General features: G+C 42.9%; 1 protein-coding gene across 2 annotated transcripts; it reads right to left on the bottom strand.

Annotated features, from left to right (window-relative positions):
* Positions 1 to 5,061: 5,061 nt before the first annotated feature.
* TRPV1 (transient receptor potential cation channel subfamily V member 1) lies at positions 5,062 to 15,892 on the bottom strand. 2 transcript variants are annotated; one of them, XM_082294764.1, is made up of 17 exons: positions 15,578 to 15,892; positions 14,868 to 14,898; positions 13,029 to 13,344; positions 12,334 to 12,500; positions 11,897 to 12,049; positions 11,390 to 11,530; positions 10,624 to 10,922; positions 9,858 to 10,034; positions 9,490 to 9,654; positions 9,108 to 9,203; positions 8,744 to 8,814; positions 8,152 to 8,317; positions 7,653 to 7,719; positions 6,908 to 7,224; positions 6,201 to 6,328; positions 5,830 to 5,945; positions 5,062 to 5,374 (listed from the first exon to the last, which is right to left on the bottom strand). In XM_082294764.1, the coding sequence occupies exons 3-17, from the start codon at positions 13,328 to 13,330 to the stop codon at positions 5,205 to 5,207; spliced, it is 2,535 nt and encodes an 844-aa protein (XP_082150890.1). In that variant the 5' UTR covers positions 13,331 to 13,344; positions 14,868 to 14,898; positions 15,578 to 15,892; the 3' UTR covers positions 5,062 to 5,204. The 2 variants fall into 2 exon arrangements, with proteins under 2 accessions (XP_082150890.1, XP_082150891.1); XM_082294765.1 differs by lacking the exons at positions 14,868 to 14,898; positions 15,578 to 15,892 and adding an exon at positions 13,967 to 14,025.
* Between the last annotated feature and the right edge of the window lie 828 nt (positions 15,893 to 16,720).

The following is a 16,720-nucleotide window of genomic DNA, read 5'->3' as shown; positions in this document are numbered from 1 at the left end:
TCCATCTAAATCTGGGGAATGGTTCATTTCCGTTCCCCCTCCAAAGATCTGTTTAGACCTGTAAAAAACATGAGGGGAACAAAAATTCACACACTACCATGTCTTAAACTGAGAGCTAAACTTTGCATCAGCTGTAGCACCATATGAGATGCTCAGGAACAATAACAAAATTAAGTCCCTGCAGCCCCTTCCAGTTTTTGTCAAGTTCTTTCTGGAAAATAAATGAAGCAGAATTGAAGGTGAACATCTACCTGTTGAAATGAACCCTCAGATGCTTTGGGTTCCCAAAAGAAGAGCCCTAAAACCTGCAGGCCCCTCATTGCTGCAGTCAGGAGGGCACTGGCTAGATCTGCTTCCATAGGCTGGTGACTGAAACTTCCAGTGATTCCAAAGGGGAGTTCTCTGGGCAGACATGTGTCATATGTGCCCCAGCATCTTTTCAGGATACCTTTTCCCTGCCTCAGTTTCAACCATTACTCTAATTAAGACCTCTATTATTATGCAAATCATCTCCTCTCTCAACACTTCAATTTTCAGTTATTCGGTGCTTATTTCAAAACCAGCTGTTTCTACCTGTCCTTGCAAATCATCCTTGTGAAAACCTTACCTATTTCCAGCCCTAAACTCCTGTATCTGGTAAGGAGGGATGCTGTGTTCCCTGTGTGTTCCTCTTTGCCCATTAAACACTCCAGGCTTTCCCACTCTGACTAACAGGAACTGAGGCTCCCTTTTCCCTGGGTGGCTCATTATCCGCATTCTCCTTTGGAGTAAGAGGAACTGCCTGGGCTAAACCTCCTCTGTCAGCTTGGAAAGAAATGCCTTTGACTTGGTGACATGGCTGGAAACTGCTCTTTCTGGCCCAGTGAGTTGGACACTTCCTTCAGTTCCTGTAACTGGGAGCTGCTCCTGCTGCCTGACACAGCAATTCCACTTTTCATACCATCACCCAGGTGACTAAAATGTTGATTTTAGAAGCTGATTATAGCAATGACTAAGGAACAAAGCTCTGAGTGATGATGGAGCCTGAAAAACTTCAGTGATCCTGTGAATGTCAGCGTCTCCTTGTGCCCACTCATGCCCTGAACACGGAAACAGGGAATGTTACTAATAGAGATGGAGCTCATCCACAGCATCACAAACACAGCAGGAAAAGTCCAGTGAGCTCAGCTGGTTGATTTCTTCTCCTTCCCAGAGAAATAAGTGCTCCCCACCATGTATTTTGAAGATTAACATCTGCTGTAGGAGAAACTGGGTGCATATTTCCTCTGTGGAAACTATTCCAGAGTGAGAAGTAATCCCAGCCTGCATGGTGTGGGTGATGGGAAGCACTGCAGAGCCCTAGAACCACATCAAGAAGACCCAGGGTGTCTGTGCTGCATCTGGCAGCATCAATTAAATCCTCTTCCTCCCAAGGCCTGGTAAATCCATGCCTGTGCCAAATGGAGCAGACCTGGAGACTTGTAAGAAGCATCTTGCACCTCAACAGGGTTCTCTTGAAGGCCTGCAAGCTGGTCTTAACATATCCAAGACACTGCCTGATCACCAGCTTGTCTGGGATTTTTAATGTCCGTGGGATTTTTTGAGTTTGGAAGATTTACCACAGCAGTTTTTTCAAAATTGCTGTATAAAATTCCTATTGATGGGATTCTGAAATCTTCAGGCCTCAGAAGCTGAGTCCACTGGCTTTATCCCCTAAAGCTGTGGGGTTGGCAGGATGCCCCGTGTTTTGTAGCACAGCAGCACTTACTGGGCACACACCTTTGTGGGGTTTTGAGTACTGAGGCCTCCAGCAAAGATCCTTGGGTGAGTCTGATAGCCAGGCCACAGAAGAGTGACAGAATGAGCTGGCGTTTGGCAAAGATAAATCTGATTCTGTGTAATTTGAGTGGGGGCAGCAAAGCAAGACAGCGGCATCAGAGGGAGAGGGGCTGTCCCGGGGCCAGGGGGACCAGCAGCAGCCCCACATATGGTGTGGGGGCCCTCTTGTGGGCCCTGCTCTGCTGCAGACCCCACTAAAAACCTGCCCATGAGCTGCTTCAGAAGGGATTAACATTCGTGTTTAATTAGGACAGGGGCTATTCAGAGCCCAAGGCAGCTGTGGCAGAGGGCACACATGAACAACAGGCTGTGTGGCTCCAAGGTTTTCAGGCAGGATGTGTGTTTTTCTCAACTAATTCAGGAATGATTGGTGTTTGAAAGGCACAGCAGCTCAGTTTTCATGACTGACTCGACCACTTGCATCTCGGGTATGGCATTGCTGTAAATATTGAGATTGTGTTGTTGTTTTTCCACAGGTTCATGGGTCCCTTTTCAGCTCCCAGGGAAGTGCAGCCCAGGTCACCTCTTCCTGCTATCTCCATCCCACACACATTTGCAGTCATTGCTAATTACAGCTGGCACCCTCAGCTGGGAGGTGAGCACACCAACACCCTCCATTTCTCCTGCTCCAGTTCCACTGTGGTTATTGGGAGCTGGGGGTTATAAATATATATTTATATACAGTTGTCCAACCTGATCATCTCATATTAAGTGTACACACAAATTAATGTAATTAGTAACTGTGACAGGACAGATTTTTACCACCTGCAAGCCTCAAAGAACAGCACAGGAGCCAGGTGCTGTTTCTAACCCTGTTCAGTGTGAAATAATTACACAAACTTCAAACTAAAAGACTTTTTCAAGACCTGAAAAATATGTCAAGGTGAGCAGAACCTCCACAAAACAACCCAGATAAAGAAAATTTATTGCAAGGCCATGCTCCTCCTCACTGGAGGAGCCAGCAGTAGGAACAGAAAGGTGCTGATCCTGGCAGAGCTATTCCTAAAGGACAAATACTTCCTGAATTGGAGTCATTGCCAAGCTGAACCTCCCCATCTGTGGGAAATAAATCTGTGCCCATTGCAGGAACTGAAGTGATGACAGAGCTGGAAATTCTGAGAGGTTGGTAATAACTCCCTCTAGAAAAGTGGGATAATTTTGTTTGCTTCCCAGAGAAGATTAAGGGATTTTAGAAATACAACCAAAAACCTCACCAGCACCACCCTATCCCACAAACAGAGGGCATTTACATTCTTAACCACAGCATCATTCTGATGGAGGTTTTCAGCCTGAATTTCAGCATTTCTGGTTTTAAGAAGTCCTCTGCAGTCTTTGTGATCTCGTTGGAGCAGGAAGGGACAGGAAGGCAGAGGGGCAGAATGTGTTCAGGTTACCCAGGGCAGTGATCAACCCTTCTGGACAGGCTCTTGATGTAAACCAGGGTGGACTTTAAGCAATGGATTAAGTCTCTGCCCAGACTGATAATTATGAAAAATGGATTCCACCCAGGGAAAACAGAAAATTCATGAATGCTATATCTCAATCCTGGTATCCTTCCAACGATAAATTTGCCCTGGCACACAAAGCATGGAGACAACCAACTGTGTTTTTCTGGTCAGCCCCTTTCAATGTTTATTCTTAGTAGTTTAAGTAATAAATTATTTCACTGCCTCAGCTTGTCTGGCCTACTCAGCTGTGCTTGTTTTACATGTGGATTATCTCTTGCCATGTTCAGTGTGGAGCATAATGAAGCCTTGAGTGGAATCTAGAGACTGCTAGCAAGGGTTTAGAGATAAGAAGCTGAACACACCTACTTTAAACATCTTCTGTGGTTTCCTTGTCCACCAGAGACATTAAATTCCAATTATTTCCAGTTCAAATTCTGACTTTTTCAAGCAATTCTTTGAAATCCTTGGTCAGTGTTCTCTGGTTATACCCTACAAACTCTGTGAAAATAAAATTACATTTGTCCTGAGTGATGTTAAGCAAAGAAACAAGAATTATTAGTCCTCTAGATGGTGCTACTATTTCAAATAAAGCAGCTGGATGTTTGAAGATTTCCTTGAAATATATTCTGTAGTGCCCCATGAGAAAGGACCACAGTGAGAAATCCTGACTCCAGTAAAAGAAGTGATGTCACAGAAGCCAAAATTTCATCTCACAGGGCAGCCTGCATGGAAACACAGTGACTGCTTCTCTTTAAAAGCAGTGTTCCAGTATTTCAGTAAAAGCAGCAAAATCACAAAATTTATTGATGAAAGTTATCTGCACTTCAGGTGCAGCCCCAGGAAGAGCAGAAGGCCCTGGTTACACACCTTGGTGACTCAGGGATAGTTGTGTGTGCACTCTGAGGGGGGTGTTAAAGGCTGTTAATTCCAAGTGCTTTAGGGACACAAGGAAAGGAAATAAAACCATTTACCTTTTCTTGCCCAGCACAGCTGCACAGGTCCAGCACTGAAATATGGGGCCAGCTGTCTGTAAGACAAATTTTATTGTCCTTAGTTCCTCTGGGCCCAGTCACTTTTCAAGAAGATGCCAAAGTTCCTCCTATTCTTTCCTCTCTTTCCAAGGCTCCCATCTGTATTTTCAGAACAGCTGCCTGTTTTCTCTCTCAGGTATTTCTCCTGATTCTCTTTGTAAATCCAGCCAGAAGGATTTTCAGCACCAGATTTTTTCCCTGTTGCTGTCAAAGTCAAGAACAAAAACTTTCTAATTTCATTATTGCTGTACATTGTTATACATCTGACCTTTGAAATATATATTCTCTATAACCACAATCTCTTACTTTGTGCAAAGTTCATCTGTTATCTAAATAAATGTCATATTTGGGATCTTGTTAAGCTTTTAGCTTCAGTAAAATAACTGTGAATTTCTGGAGTTTACTCAGACAGTGTAAGAGAAACATTTATTTCATTGATTTTGACTATCCAACCTTTAAAATTTCACAGAGTGTGTTTGTTCTTGTGTTATGAGAAAGTGATTTTGTATCCTTTCCCTGTCCCCATTTATTTATCTGCTTTCCAAGAAACTTTCCCCACAGGAACATCTGTCTGGGCCTTGGTGATTCTTACTGCTCTTTTATGAGTGCTTTTCCAATGTCATAATAATTTGGTTGGTTGGTTTTTTGAGGCAGCAAAGCCACAAAATCAGGGCCTGTGCATGCTCACAAAGAGAATTTTTTAATGCAAGAGACTCTAAAAGCAGACAGAAGGTTGTATTAAAAATAACCATGAAGACATGAGCTTAAACAACAAGTAGTTTATTTAGCATACTTAGTAAATCCTTGCACATGGTAATTCCCTAAATCCTCTGACCTTTTTCCAAAAGTCCCTGCTCTTGTAAATGAAATGCTCTATTGTCCTGCTTGTGAGGACCAGCAACCACAATTAGACTGACTTCGGAATTGACTCTTTCAACACCTCAGAACCTTCTGGCTCAAAATAAGGTTCCAAAACAGGTTTTAATTTGACTTCTTCTGGCAGCTTGTGAGTCTCTTCTCTCCTCTTCTCTCCATCTTTTAAAAGTGGAACCAATGTTTTCCAGTGCTTCCCTGAAACTAAAAAGGAAAGAAATGGTTAATTGTTTTTCCCCCTCCACAGAAACAGAAGAAAATATACAAGTGGTTTGAATAGGAAGCTGATGAAAGAAAGAGAAAGAATCAGGAAGAAAAGACTTTGTGGTTTTCTTCCCCATCCTGTTCCACAAGTTTTCCATATTTCAGCTGGCAAGCACTGACTGCACAGTTAAATGCTTTGGTGCTGGATGCTGAGCTCCCAAATTCTAGGGCTTGGGGTCTCCAAAGTAGCTCCTTGGTTTTCACTCCAGAGAGTGAAACTGTGAGTAATGAGCCCATTTCATCCTCTGCATTTTGTGCTGGCTGAAAATGACATCAACTCAGTCACTGCATTATCAGTAAGTGCAGAGCACTGACTGCCCTCTATCAGTTAATCCCCGCTGCTGCTATCAGCAGCGTGCAGCCCATACCAGGACTTAGGTCCCTGAAAGCCTCACCTCTGCCAGGCCTAATAGAGAAACTGGGATTTCGTCTGAGGTCCCCAGAGTACCCAGGGTCTTCATTGATTATGCCCAGGTTAGTGTTCCACGTGGACCAGTTCACTTCATCAACCCTGGGGAAACAACAACAAACCCAATATCTATTCTAAGGATCAGCAGACAACTCCAGGATCAGTTTATACCACAAACTGTCATCTCTCTAGCCTCAGATCTGACCCAAAAACCAGATTAAACTGACCATTGTAGACATGATTCGTGCTCTATTCTTCAGAGTGCTCCAAGGGGAAAGTTCTGCTTCCCACCACCAGATACCTTGAAGTTGTTTGTCTACAGAAGATTGTTGGCTTGATACACAAACAAACAGGTACCTGAAGCACCATCTGTAATCATCTTGGCCATCAGGTGTGATCCCCACCAGGACTTGCTTCCCAGACCGGAACGAGCGCCTCAGACAGTTCAAGTAGCTGTTCTCAATGTCCAGGATTGTGATGGCTCTCTGCCAGGTAAGAGAAAGCAGACCACTGAGAGGCTGCTGGTCAAAGTCAAACAAAGCCTGAATTCTGTCTGTATTTTAAAAACCTTGAGGTTTTTATCATTGTCAACACCTTAGAGCAGACACTAACTCTGCAACATCCAGAGTTAACATTAACCCAGTGTTAATATGTCACTAAAAATGCTGAATTACTGCCCTGTGAATAAAACTATGAAGTTCCCTTTCTTACCTCAAACAAAAACTGATTCTGGTAAAAATTAGTTTTTCCCCTTGCATAATCCCTCTCTTCACAGTCTGATCAGGATTTTCCATCATACAAAGCCTAAATAATTGTGTCCAACTACAAAAATACTCCTTTTCCTAAATTCTGAATATCTCTGGAACATTGGGAACATCTGCTTAGGCAAAACATCAAATATACATGGAAAAGGAACTAATACTTTTTTTTAGGAGCTGTTCAGATGAATCAGAAAGAAGCAGTGACCTGTTATTTAGACACATGTCAGCTCCTAAAGATTCTCTCTGAACTCTGAGGATTCCCCACACTTTTTTTTGGACAGCAGCCTCACAGAACCAACGTACCTGGAGTTTCCAGATGCTCTTGCTCTCCTGTGCAATTTTGTTGACAGTCTCCCCCATCAGTGCAATGAGCATGTTGAGCAGGAGGATGTAGGTGAGGATGACATAGAGAACCAGAAGGATGACAAACACAGACTTGAACCTGTAGTTCTCTGTGAACTCCAGGTCCCCCATGCCAATGGTGAACTTGAAGAGCTCCAGGCAGGTGTAGTAGAGGCTGTTGTAGGAGGTGCGGCCTCGTTTCACGTGGCAGCACCGGGCATGGTCAGAGATATTTATGTCCTGCCCCTCATTGTCATCTTCAATTAAAGTCACCACAGCTGTGGCAAAAGAAGAATCACATTCACAGGATGGAAACACAATTTGAGATCGTAACTTCATTGCAAGCAATGAAAATGAGCAGAAAGGTAACACGTCTCCTACACGGTACATTGACCCCAGGGAAATTGCCCTATAAAATATTCCCCAGAACTGACACCCTCTTAGCAGGTGCTGTCTCAGTTCTCTCCACATAGAACAGGGTGACTGGTTTTCTATTCAGCTTTGCAACCCAGGGGTGAAAAGCTGTATGAAATTACTACAAATAATTGTTATTCTGAAGAGATTTCTTTTTGTAATTAGGTTGTTAGTTTTTAGTTGGGAACAAAAAGTTTTTAGTTGAGAACAAAAAGTCTAAGCAACTTGAAAAATAAGATTTTCTGAGATTCTTTAAGGTAAAAAAAAAAAGTAACTCCAAGTAGAATATTACCTGTAGAAAATCCCAAGAGGAATACAAGATAGACAAACATGAAGCGATATAAATCTCTAAGGATCATCTGTAACGTGGAAATAGAGATGAAAAGATTTTAAAACTTGAATGTAAACTGAAACAAAAACTGGTAGAAAATACTGCTTTAGCTCAAGAGAGCATTTGCTGTTCATGCATTAAACTGTTGTTTATCCTGCTGAGGTAATAAACTCAGTCTCCTTGCATCCATGTTTACCCAATTGTAGTTATTTTGAAGCATAGCAGGTAATAAAAATAATCATCATCATCATACTAACAAGACTGCTATAAAACACATGGATGAGGAGCAGGACGTTTTTCTACATCACTTAAATTTTATCACTTCACTCAGAAAATAATAACAAGTCTAGCAGAGTCAATGAGAGGTAGACATGGCCAGGTGTGCCCTGGAAATGGGGCTGTTGGCAGCAGTGTCCTGCTCTGAGCCTCTGCTGCTTCCTCACCTGCCCCCTGCACTGACCTTGGCAATCATGACGGAGTAAATTCCCATCTGCTGGAAGCCACGGGTGTAGTAGAGCATGTTGGCCCAGCCCAGGGCCAAGGAGAACACCATGGAAGCCACATACAGCTCCTGGCCACAGAAGTACAGCACCACAGAGCTCAGGAGGAGCAGGGAGTGGACAAAGCTGGAAGACAAGTGTGGTGTGAATGCAGTGGGCTGAGCTGGCCACAGGTGCTGGGAACAGAGCAGCCCCATGGAGTGGACAGCAGAACAAGGGATTGTCCAGTTGGGAAGAGAAAGGGCCTTGGAGAGGCAAAGCTCCCTTAGCAATGGGAGGATTTCTGCATATCCAGTGCATAAATCCAACTTGGAGATCTATTCCTAACTCTGCTGCATGACACACTGAACACTCAGACACTTAATTTGCTTTACCTCCACAGGAGGGCACTGCTCCAGACCCATTTGTTCAATGATATCCACTGGTAACTCTGTTGTAAAGACCCAGGGAATTATAGCAAAGCACCTATTTCAGGTGGCTTCAGCAAAAACTACAGATCCCACACACTCATCTGTTCCAGGCTGAGATGCAATCAAAGGTACTGGAGCTTACAAAAGAACCTCACTGTAGCCATCAACTATCAGTGTCTTGAGGGATGGGCGCCTCTGCACGAAATACTGGATCTGAAAAGGGAACAAAGACCAGGTTTGCATCAAGGAAATATTAAGTATTCCCTGTGAAATAATTAACTAAGCACTGACCCCACAGAGCTGGTACCCATCAAGACCTCAAAACCAACACTGGTGCAAGATCTAAGGAGGATCCCTCCAGTGACACCAGGTCAAGGAAAATGATCTGTACCTCTTGGCTAAAACACGGATTATCTAAGCAGCCAATGCTAATGAATAGGAAAAGCTTGTTTGATTCTCTCCTACACCTACCCAAACGGCAAAAGGAAAACTTTCAAATATCTTACCCCTCTGAAAAAAAAGTAGAGGCCTCCCAGTACACTCAGGATCTCTCCAGTTACTCGAAAATATTCCCCAGTGCTGTAACCAAAGGTGAAGGGAGGCTGCAGAAGATGGGAAAATAGATATGTTCAGCAGAACTGGAGATAGCAAAGGCCTAGCCTTGCCAGTGGCTGGAAGCAACTCCATTTCTGGGGGAACAGGGAGTGGTTAAGTTTCTGAATGTGCTGCAGCAAGGGGGCAAGACTGGGAAGCAAGGAGGGTCAAAATCTCCCTCCTGCCTTCAGGAAAGGGGAAAACTTGGATGTTAAGAGCACGCATTCAAATGAGAGGCACATTTGGGATATTGTGCAATGGGTGGTTCCCTCACATATGACAGCAGTAATGTACCTTTTCATTCTTCTGTACAGGTCTGTAGTAAGCAGCTGCAGTGAGGATGATGATGTGCATGGTGTAGACAAAGAAGTTGAAGTAAAATAAGTGCTTGACAAACCGGTCCCACTTGTCTTGCAGCAGCCTGTTAAGAGGCTCCACCAGGAGCATCTCGTGACGGTTCTGAGCAGGAGAAAGAGGAGAATTTTGCTAGGATCAGTATATACTGGACTTTGAAAAAACCCGTATTATATAAATCTTCAGCAAATGATCCCTCTAGTTCCCTTAGGCTCAGGGTGGGAGGTTGCTGTTTCATGGAATTGAGGGAAGAGATGCTCTGTGTGGAACATGAGGCTCTCGCCCAGCCAAGGAGGTGCAGTACTCACTGGTGTCTCACTGCTGTAGGCAAGAATCTCAAGCACTGAATTTTTCTCACAGGTGTCTATACAGGACAGGTCATAAAGAGAGGAGTGGACAGGTCCATAGGCCCATTCAGTGAACTTCCTGGACAAGTGTCTGCACTCGGGGTCTTTGATCTCTCGTCTGAGGATGTAAGCGAAAATCTAATTGCAAAAGAACAATACAACCAACATTTCAGTGCTAATGGACTTCTCATTCCTCAGCCTCTCCACAACACAGGAAGGGTAATTTCTCCCTAGTTCAACTGAGCTGAAGCCAAACCACTGGAGCACTGCAGAGATCACAGTCTGAAATACACACAGTTAATTTTGTCATTGTGTGCTAGGAGATGAGAAATATAAATACCTCTGGCATATCTGCTTCAAAACTGCAAGAGAAAAGCAGAGATGTTACACATCTCTGAGCAGAGTCACTTTGAATGGGGACTGCCAGAAGATGAATTACATCAGCCAGTCTGAAGTACAAGGGTTTCAGATGATATCAGAGACCCACTTTCTGTTTCCTCTGGGGCTGCCTGCATACCAGTGGTGTGTGAATAACACCAGCTGGGTACAGACACACACTCACACTTTGCAGCCTTTAAGGACTGTGCAGTTAAACTGCAGCATCAGTTCCTCTTAACTAAAAGGCCCCAATAACAAAGTTCTAAACTCCATTCTGCATAAATGTTTTACACATTCTCTCTATACTGTGATATAGCAACGGGACAGTCAAACACCTTTGTTCACCTACCCCTATCTTCCCTGTTTTGGCTGCCAGAGTTAAAGGAGTCAGCCCTTTCTTGTTGGTGAGTTCTTCCAGCTTGAGGATGGGATTGATCTTGGCACCAAGGATCAATATGTTATTATACATCTTGGTTACAAACTTGGTGTTATCCTTGGTGTTATCTGCAATCTCCACCAGTGTGTGCAGGACCATGTTGCCCATGGAGTCCTCAGCAGTGATGTTGGCTGCCTGGTAGGGATTCTCCAGGAGGAATTTCACAATGCAGAGCTGGTTGGTGCAGGCAGCCAGGGACAAAGGCAGCTCCCCTATGGCCAGTAATAGGAAGGAGTGGTCAGAAAGCCCAGTACTAGAGGTTCATAAACAGAAATATCACATTGTTTTCATCTTTCACCATGAAAAAATGTGAGTTTCTCTGTCTGGAACAGCACCAATTCTTGTGATAGCTGTTAGAATAGGTTTTCTTTGGTTTAACTGCATCACAGAAACACAGCTGCTTAAACCCTGACAGGACAGGAGCAGAAGGTTACAAAGGATACAGTGCTCAGAGAACAAAGAAAAGCTGATAGCAAGCTCACACTGAACACCATCAGCTACCAACTGTATTTCTTTGTAAGATCAGTCTTTGGGAGGAAATATTTGGCCTAAAGTTGGAACAGCCCATCTGGTACTGCTGAGCCTCCAGTGCCACATAAACAGGATTATTTAACAGCTTGCACTTGAGATGCTGCTGGGACAACTCAATCAATAAAGCCCATACTGTGCTCACTCCTACCAAAATAAAAGCCAGATTTCCCTTTGATTTTCCTGAAGAACTCCCCACAGGCTCTGGCATGAACATCTGCTCCATTCTGGACCAGGAGCTTCACCAGGTACATGTTCCTCCTCTCGATGGCGATGTGAAGAGCAGTCTGGCCTACAGAGACACTCATCAGACAGAAACCTTCAGCATTTAGTACAGACTGGGAGCTTTCAGCACTGCAAATCCCTCAGCTCCATGTAAGATGGTGGAACTGAGAGCTCTGCAGGCTAAAGAGCTCTAGAACTGAACAGGAAAAAGACCAGGCAAACAGCAAATGCAAACCATTAAATCATTGTGTATCAAAAATGGCAGAATATTGCCCTAACAGGACACAGCCCCAGCACAAATGCACACATTTTTAATCACACACTGGAACTTTGGGGTGCATAAGGCCTCATGCAGAAGACTTTGACAGCCCTGCCTGACCCCATTTTCAGTCTGAGCACCCTGAGTATTCACTGCAGCAATTGTCTCTCTTACCCTTGTAGTAGTTGTCAGTATATTCTGCATTAACAAACTCTTTCAGAGTTCCGGTTTTCCTTGCAATATCCAGCAGCAAGGGAATGGTATCATTTTTCCCATCATGTAGATTCAGCATGGCTTTCAGCAAACAGGTTTTCCCAGTTTCAGGCTCTGTAACACAAAAGATTGCAGGTACATAAAAGTGATTATAAACCTACCATCTATACCCAGGCAAACAGGAATTAATGAGGTTCTTCTCAAAAGACAAGAAACCTCATTTAGTGTTTCACAGAAAATTTCAGCTCCTGTAACCTTACAATCAATGGGTTGCCCAATCAATAGGGTTATCAAAGGACCTCCTGCAGACATGGAACATAATTACCTTTTTTTGTTTTCATCTCAGGAGCACTGCTGGAAGAAGAGGGCAAATCAAGGTATGTGACACTAAAGGGTACCTTTGAACTCCTCATCTGTGAGATGCTTGAAGGTTCTATTAAGGTAGAGTAGCAGGTCACTGAGGTCCTTTGTGTTGCCTTGGGCTACAGCATCAAAGATCCTTCTGCGGTCATAAAATTTGAAAGCTTTTTCTGAGCAGCCTGTGATGGAATCTGTAGATAGGAGCCTAACAAGGGGAAATGTCAGTTACCTAAAGTCAGATATTTAGCAGGCTTTTTATCAGCTACCAGAATATTGTTTTTCATTTGCTTGAGAGAAGTAGTAAAGTATCTGCAAAGAGTAAAAGAACAAAGTCTGCATGCAACTCTCCTGATGAAATTATGATTCTGTTGCTGAAAAGCTGAGAACAAGACTTAAAAGAGGCATTGAAGTATGGAGGTGTAACTGCAGGCCTGGAGCCAGGCAATCACTCGTTCTTACTCTGAGCCATGTCCATTCACTGAGCAGCCTCAAGCAAATGAATTAAGGCCTACTGCTAATTTTGGGCATAACATCCAGGGACTGAATTTTTAGAGGTGCCAAGAGACAACAGTTACTGTCACTTTCTGTTGCAACACTCCTTAATTTGGCATAGAAAATGGTGAGACTGAAAAGATGGTCATGCTCAGGTGGAGAGAACAAATGCTGCTCCAAGAAACACAGCCTGCAGTCCTCAAACTATTCATTACAACCAAATCTCACAGGGCAAACTTACTTGTGAAATTTGCCCCTCTCCATATTCACATGGAATTTGATGACAGAAGGTGCCATCAGGTGATCCATCTGGTAGAAGGAGTCCATGGGAGCCATGTCCTTGTCACTGTCTCCCATCACGAAGCGGCCCCGTCTTGCAAAGATGTTGCTTTTGGGTGGCTGCACCTTGGTGCTGAGTGGGCCCTGGGGGTTGTCAGGGGCTTCCTGGACAGAGTCCTCCCCTTCCGTGTGTTCATCTGTCACTTCAGATTCCTCCATGTCAAAACTGCCAAACTTCTTCATCTTCCCAAGAATGGAGGACATGATGAGCCAGCAGTCTGTGAGGAAGGACACAGACACCTCAAGTCAGCACTTTAGGGGGCCATGAGTCCCCCTTTGCTTAGGAATGTTTTCCAGAAACAGCAGGGAGTGGATTGGTTGCTCTCATCCCAGAAATGAGGCAGAGGGACACATATTCACTGTGCCCACAGCCAAAACAGTTTAGTAGGTCACTACCTCTATTCCATTTGTTCCTGTCCCCACTGCCCTTACCCATTCCTAATGGAGAAACCAAACCAGAACATCCCAGAGCTTCCTGTCCACCTCACTGCAGAGCTGAGCCTCAGCTATTTCTGCTTAAAGCCAGTGCCTCCTCCAGTCATTGGTAAAGCCAGAACAATCTCAAACCCCAACAAACTCTGCTTTTCTTCTCTACTTTCTGACTGGTTTGTGATACAAACCATTCTCATGATTCTATCAGGGATGTGAAAAAAGCCCTGCTTGTGCCGTAACCTGATCTCTGGGATGCTGAGCACAGAGGGCTTCCTGCACCCAGGAAAGCTATCCCTTAAGGGCTTTGCCAGAGTTATGGCAGTGCCTGATGGAAATTGGAGTGTGTGATCCTCAAGAGATGAGTGTCACCTCAGACATGACACATGGAAACAGAGAGGGAAAGGTTACCACAGGTAAGATGTGACTGTAACAACCACACAGCTGATCTTGTCTGATTCACAACCACACAGAACCTGACACAAGCAACAAATACAGAATCAGAGAATGGTTTTTGTGGGAAGAGACCTTAAAGCTCATCTCATTCCACCCCTCTGCCCTGGGGAGAGACACCTTCCACTATCCCACGTTTCTCCAAGCCCTGTCCAACCTGGCCTTGGACACTTCCAGGGATGGGGCAGCCACAGCTTCTCTGGGCAGCCTGTGCCAGGGTCTCCCCACCCTCACAAACAACACACTCTACTGAAGGTAGAACAGGCTGCCTTTTTTTGGTTTGGTTTCTTATCACCCTGTTTTAATCAGACAAATGGTGCCTTCATGCTACTGAATGCAAAATATCCTGGAACTCCAGCAGTGCAGACAGAAACACATCATATCTGAACTGCTGCACAGCTGGCTTAGAGACACACTCTGAAACCCTACATTGCTTGAAAATCTTACAGGTTTGTGCAGCACAGGAATATCACTAAATGTTTAAAAAGCCTCAACTTAAAAGCCACATTAGAGTGGTCAGTAATCTTCTGTGTACATTCAGTGTGAACACAACATCATGAACCTGCTTCAAGGTTGTTTCTCTTCACAAGAGAAACATTCTGAGGGTTGTGTGCAAACCTACATTAAAGCTGGATTTTCAGTTCTGTGGGAATACTTCATATTTATATCAATGGTCACATATTTTTTTGTGAAAGCAGGACAGGAAAGAAAATTTTATCATTTGCATTCCTTTTCTATAATTTTGTACAATATACATGTAAAGAACACATCAATTTGCAAACTTGCATGTTTAGGGTTACTGGAAGCAAACCAGCATAGCACACATCAAATACTAATGATTGCAATTTAACTTGCTCACCTTTCAAGTTCTTTGTCTCCTTAGAATCACTCTGAAAGAATAACATAATATCTTATTAACTTAATTGTCCTATTAATAAGAAATAAAAATCCTTGTTCCATTTGGAACAAGGTACTAAAATTACAGTAGAACTATTACTTCAGTGAAAAAGGAACAAAAACAGTTCTATAAAACATAGGAAAAAACACAGTGGCAATACAGTCACGTGTAATTTTAATTTTTTGTTTTATTTAAACTCATGTGGATTGAGCCAAAAACATCAGTGAGTGGCTACAGAACACACAACCACTTATTTCCCATAGAATAAATATAATATTAAAATGTGCAGAATGGGCTCAATCCTGTCTCCCAGGCAATTGCTCAAACCTACATTATATGTGTTTTCCTTTCTAAACCCTGCTGGTAATACAGTTGATAATGAAGACAGAGCTGCTTTTCCTCACAAGTATGAATTTCCAAGGGAAATAACCTTCACAAATCTGTCAAAGAATTATTAAAAAAACCAATAAGCATTACCTAGTTTAAAAAATGCCCAACATATTTGAACTCCCTGAAACCCATGTACCTAGAACTTTGATACAACACCACAAAAATAAAAAAGGAAATATTTTGGATAGAATGCTTTGCCACATCACAACTTAGAATAAATAATAAAGAGAGTTTAAAAACAACTAATAACCATGCTATTCAAATATACATGCAGAACTTACAAATATTGACCAAAATCCTGTCTTCCAAAAAACAGTCCAGTCTCAGTAAACACCCGCTGATCCACAGGAATTTGGTGCCAGATATTCCTCTTCCAAGGTGCCTGGACTGAAAAGCCCTCAGAGTTTGCTTCTCCACTTCATTTGTCTGAAAAATGTGATGATTTTTAGAACCAAGGGAAGCTCACTGGAAAAACAGAGAATAGAGCAATAAGATAATTAAGAACAATTCTGGAACCAGAAGCATCAGCGGCTTCTATTCCCAGAGGTTTATCAATGCTCTTTACAAGAATTGCAGTAAGTTGCTGTTGTTTTTCTCTCCCCTTTAATTGCATTTAGTAATGGATATTCTTCTCCAGATTTCCTCTTGAGTAAATACACTCAAGTTAGCAAAAAAAAAAAAAAAAAGCACCCGAACCATCAGACAGCAATTGTTTCTGGGGGTCACGGTTTCAATTCAATTTACAAAACTCTGTAAAATATGCCACAGTCACCTTTCTTGAGTGGCTGATTTAAAGAGAAATATTTTAAAGATAAGCTGATTCAGAACAGAGTTGAGGAAGAACCAAGAAGTCCTAAAGCCTTTTTATTGTTTCATGTTCCTCCTATGTTTTATTTAAATTTTTATATATATATATGTATGTATGTAACAGCCTCTAAATATTAATGTCATGAGGAAAAAACCCCAACTTATCTAATCCAGGATGGATCTAACACCCTCAGAAATTCAGAGCTGTGTCATACATTGTTAAATACATAATTTACATAAGATCTTTCTGACAAAAGCTAGTCTAGAGAAACAGCTTTTCCAGAGGCTGTTAGGCTGGGAGCAACCCCCAAGCTTCCTGAGGTTTTGAGCAGAATATGAAATTATTCAATGAAATTATCTGTCTTTTGTTTTGCAAAAGGTGGCTGGCTCTCTAGTCTTGCCATCTATCCATGGATGTAAAAAAGAATTATGTATTTGCCTATTTAATAGCAAACTAATTATACTCCTTAGATCTGTGGTACTCAAGAGTAACAAGGCTGTTTATTAATGCATAAATATAGATTACCAATGGGCACGTCCTCAGCAGCATCCAAGATGCTGCAAAGGCTTTTGATGCAACAGCATCATCAGCTCCTTCCTGTTATTCAATAAAAATG

The sequence above is a fragment of the Coloeus monedula genome (assembly GCF_965178545.1).
Source record: "Coloeus monedula genome assembly, chromosome: 20".
NCBI lineage: Eukaryota > Metazoa > Chordata > Aves > Passeriformes > Corvidae > Coloeus > Coloeus monedula.
Note: the sequence above shows the minus strand (reverse complement) of the source record. Positions and strands in the feature narration are given on the sequence as shown.

Excerpts from the sequence above, each read along its gene's own strand:
- TRPV1 (XM_082294764.1), bottom strand. The coding sequence starts at position 13,330 with ATGTCCTCCATTCTTGGGAAGATGAAGAAGTTTGGCAGTTTTGACATG. Across the intron at positions 11,531-11,896 it reads TACTGACAACTACTACAAGG|GCCAGACTGCTCTTCACATC; the intron begins GTAAGAGAGACA and ends GTGTCTCTGTAG. Across the intron at positions 8,318-8,743 it reads GGCTACAGTGAGGTTCTTTT|CTTTGTCCACTCCCTGCTCC; the intron begins GTAAGCTCCAGT and ends CTTGTCTTCCAG.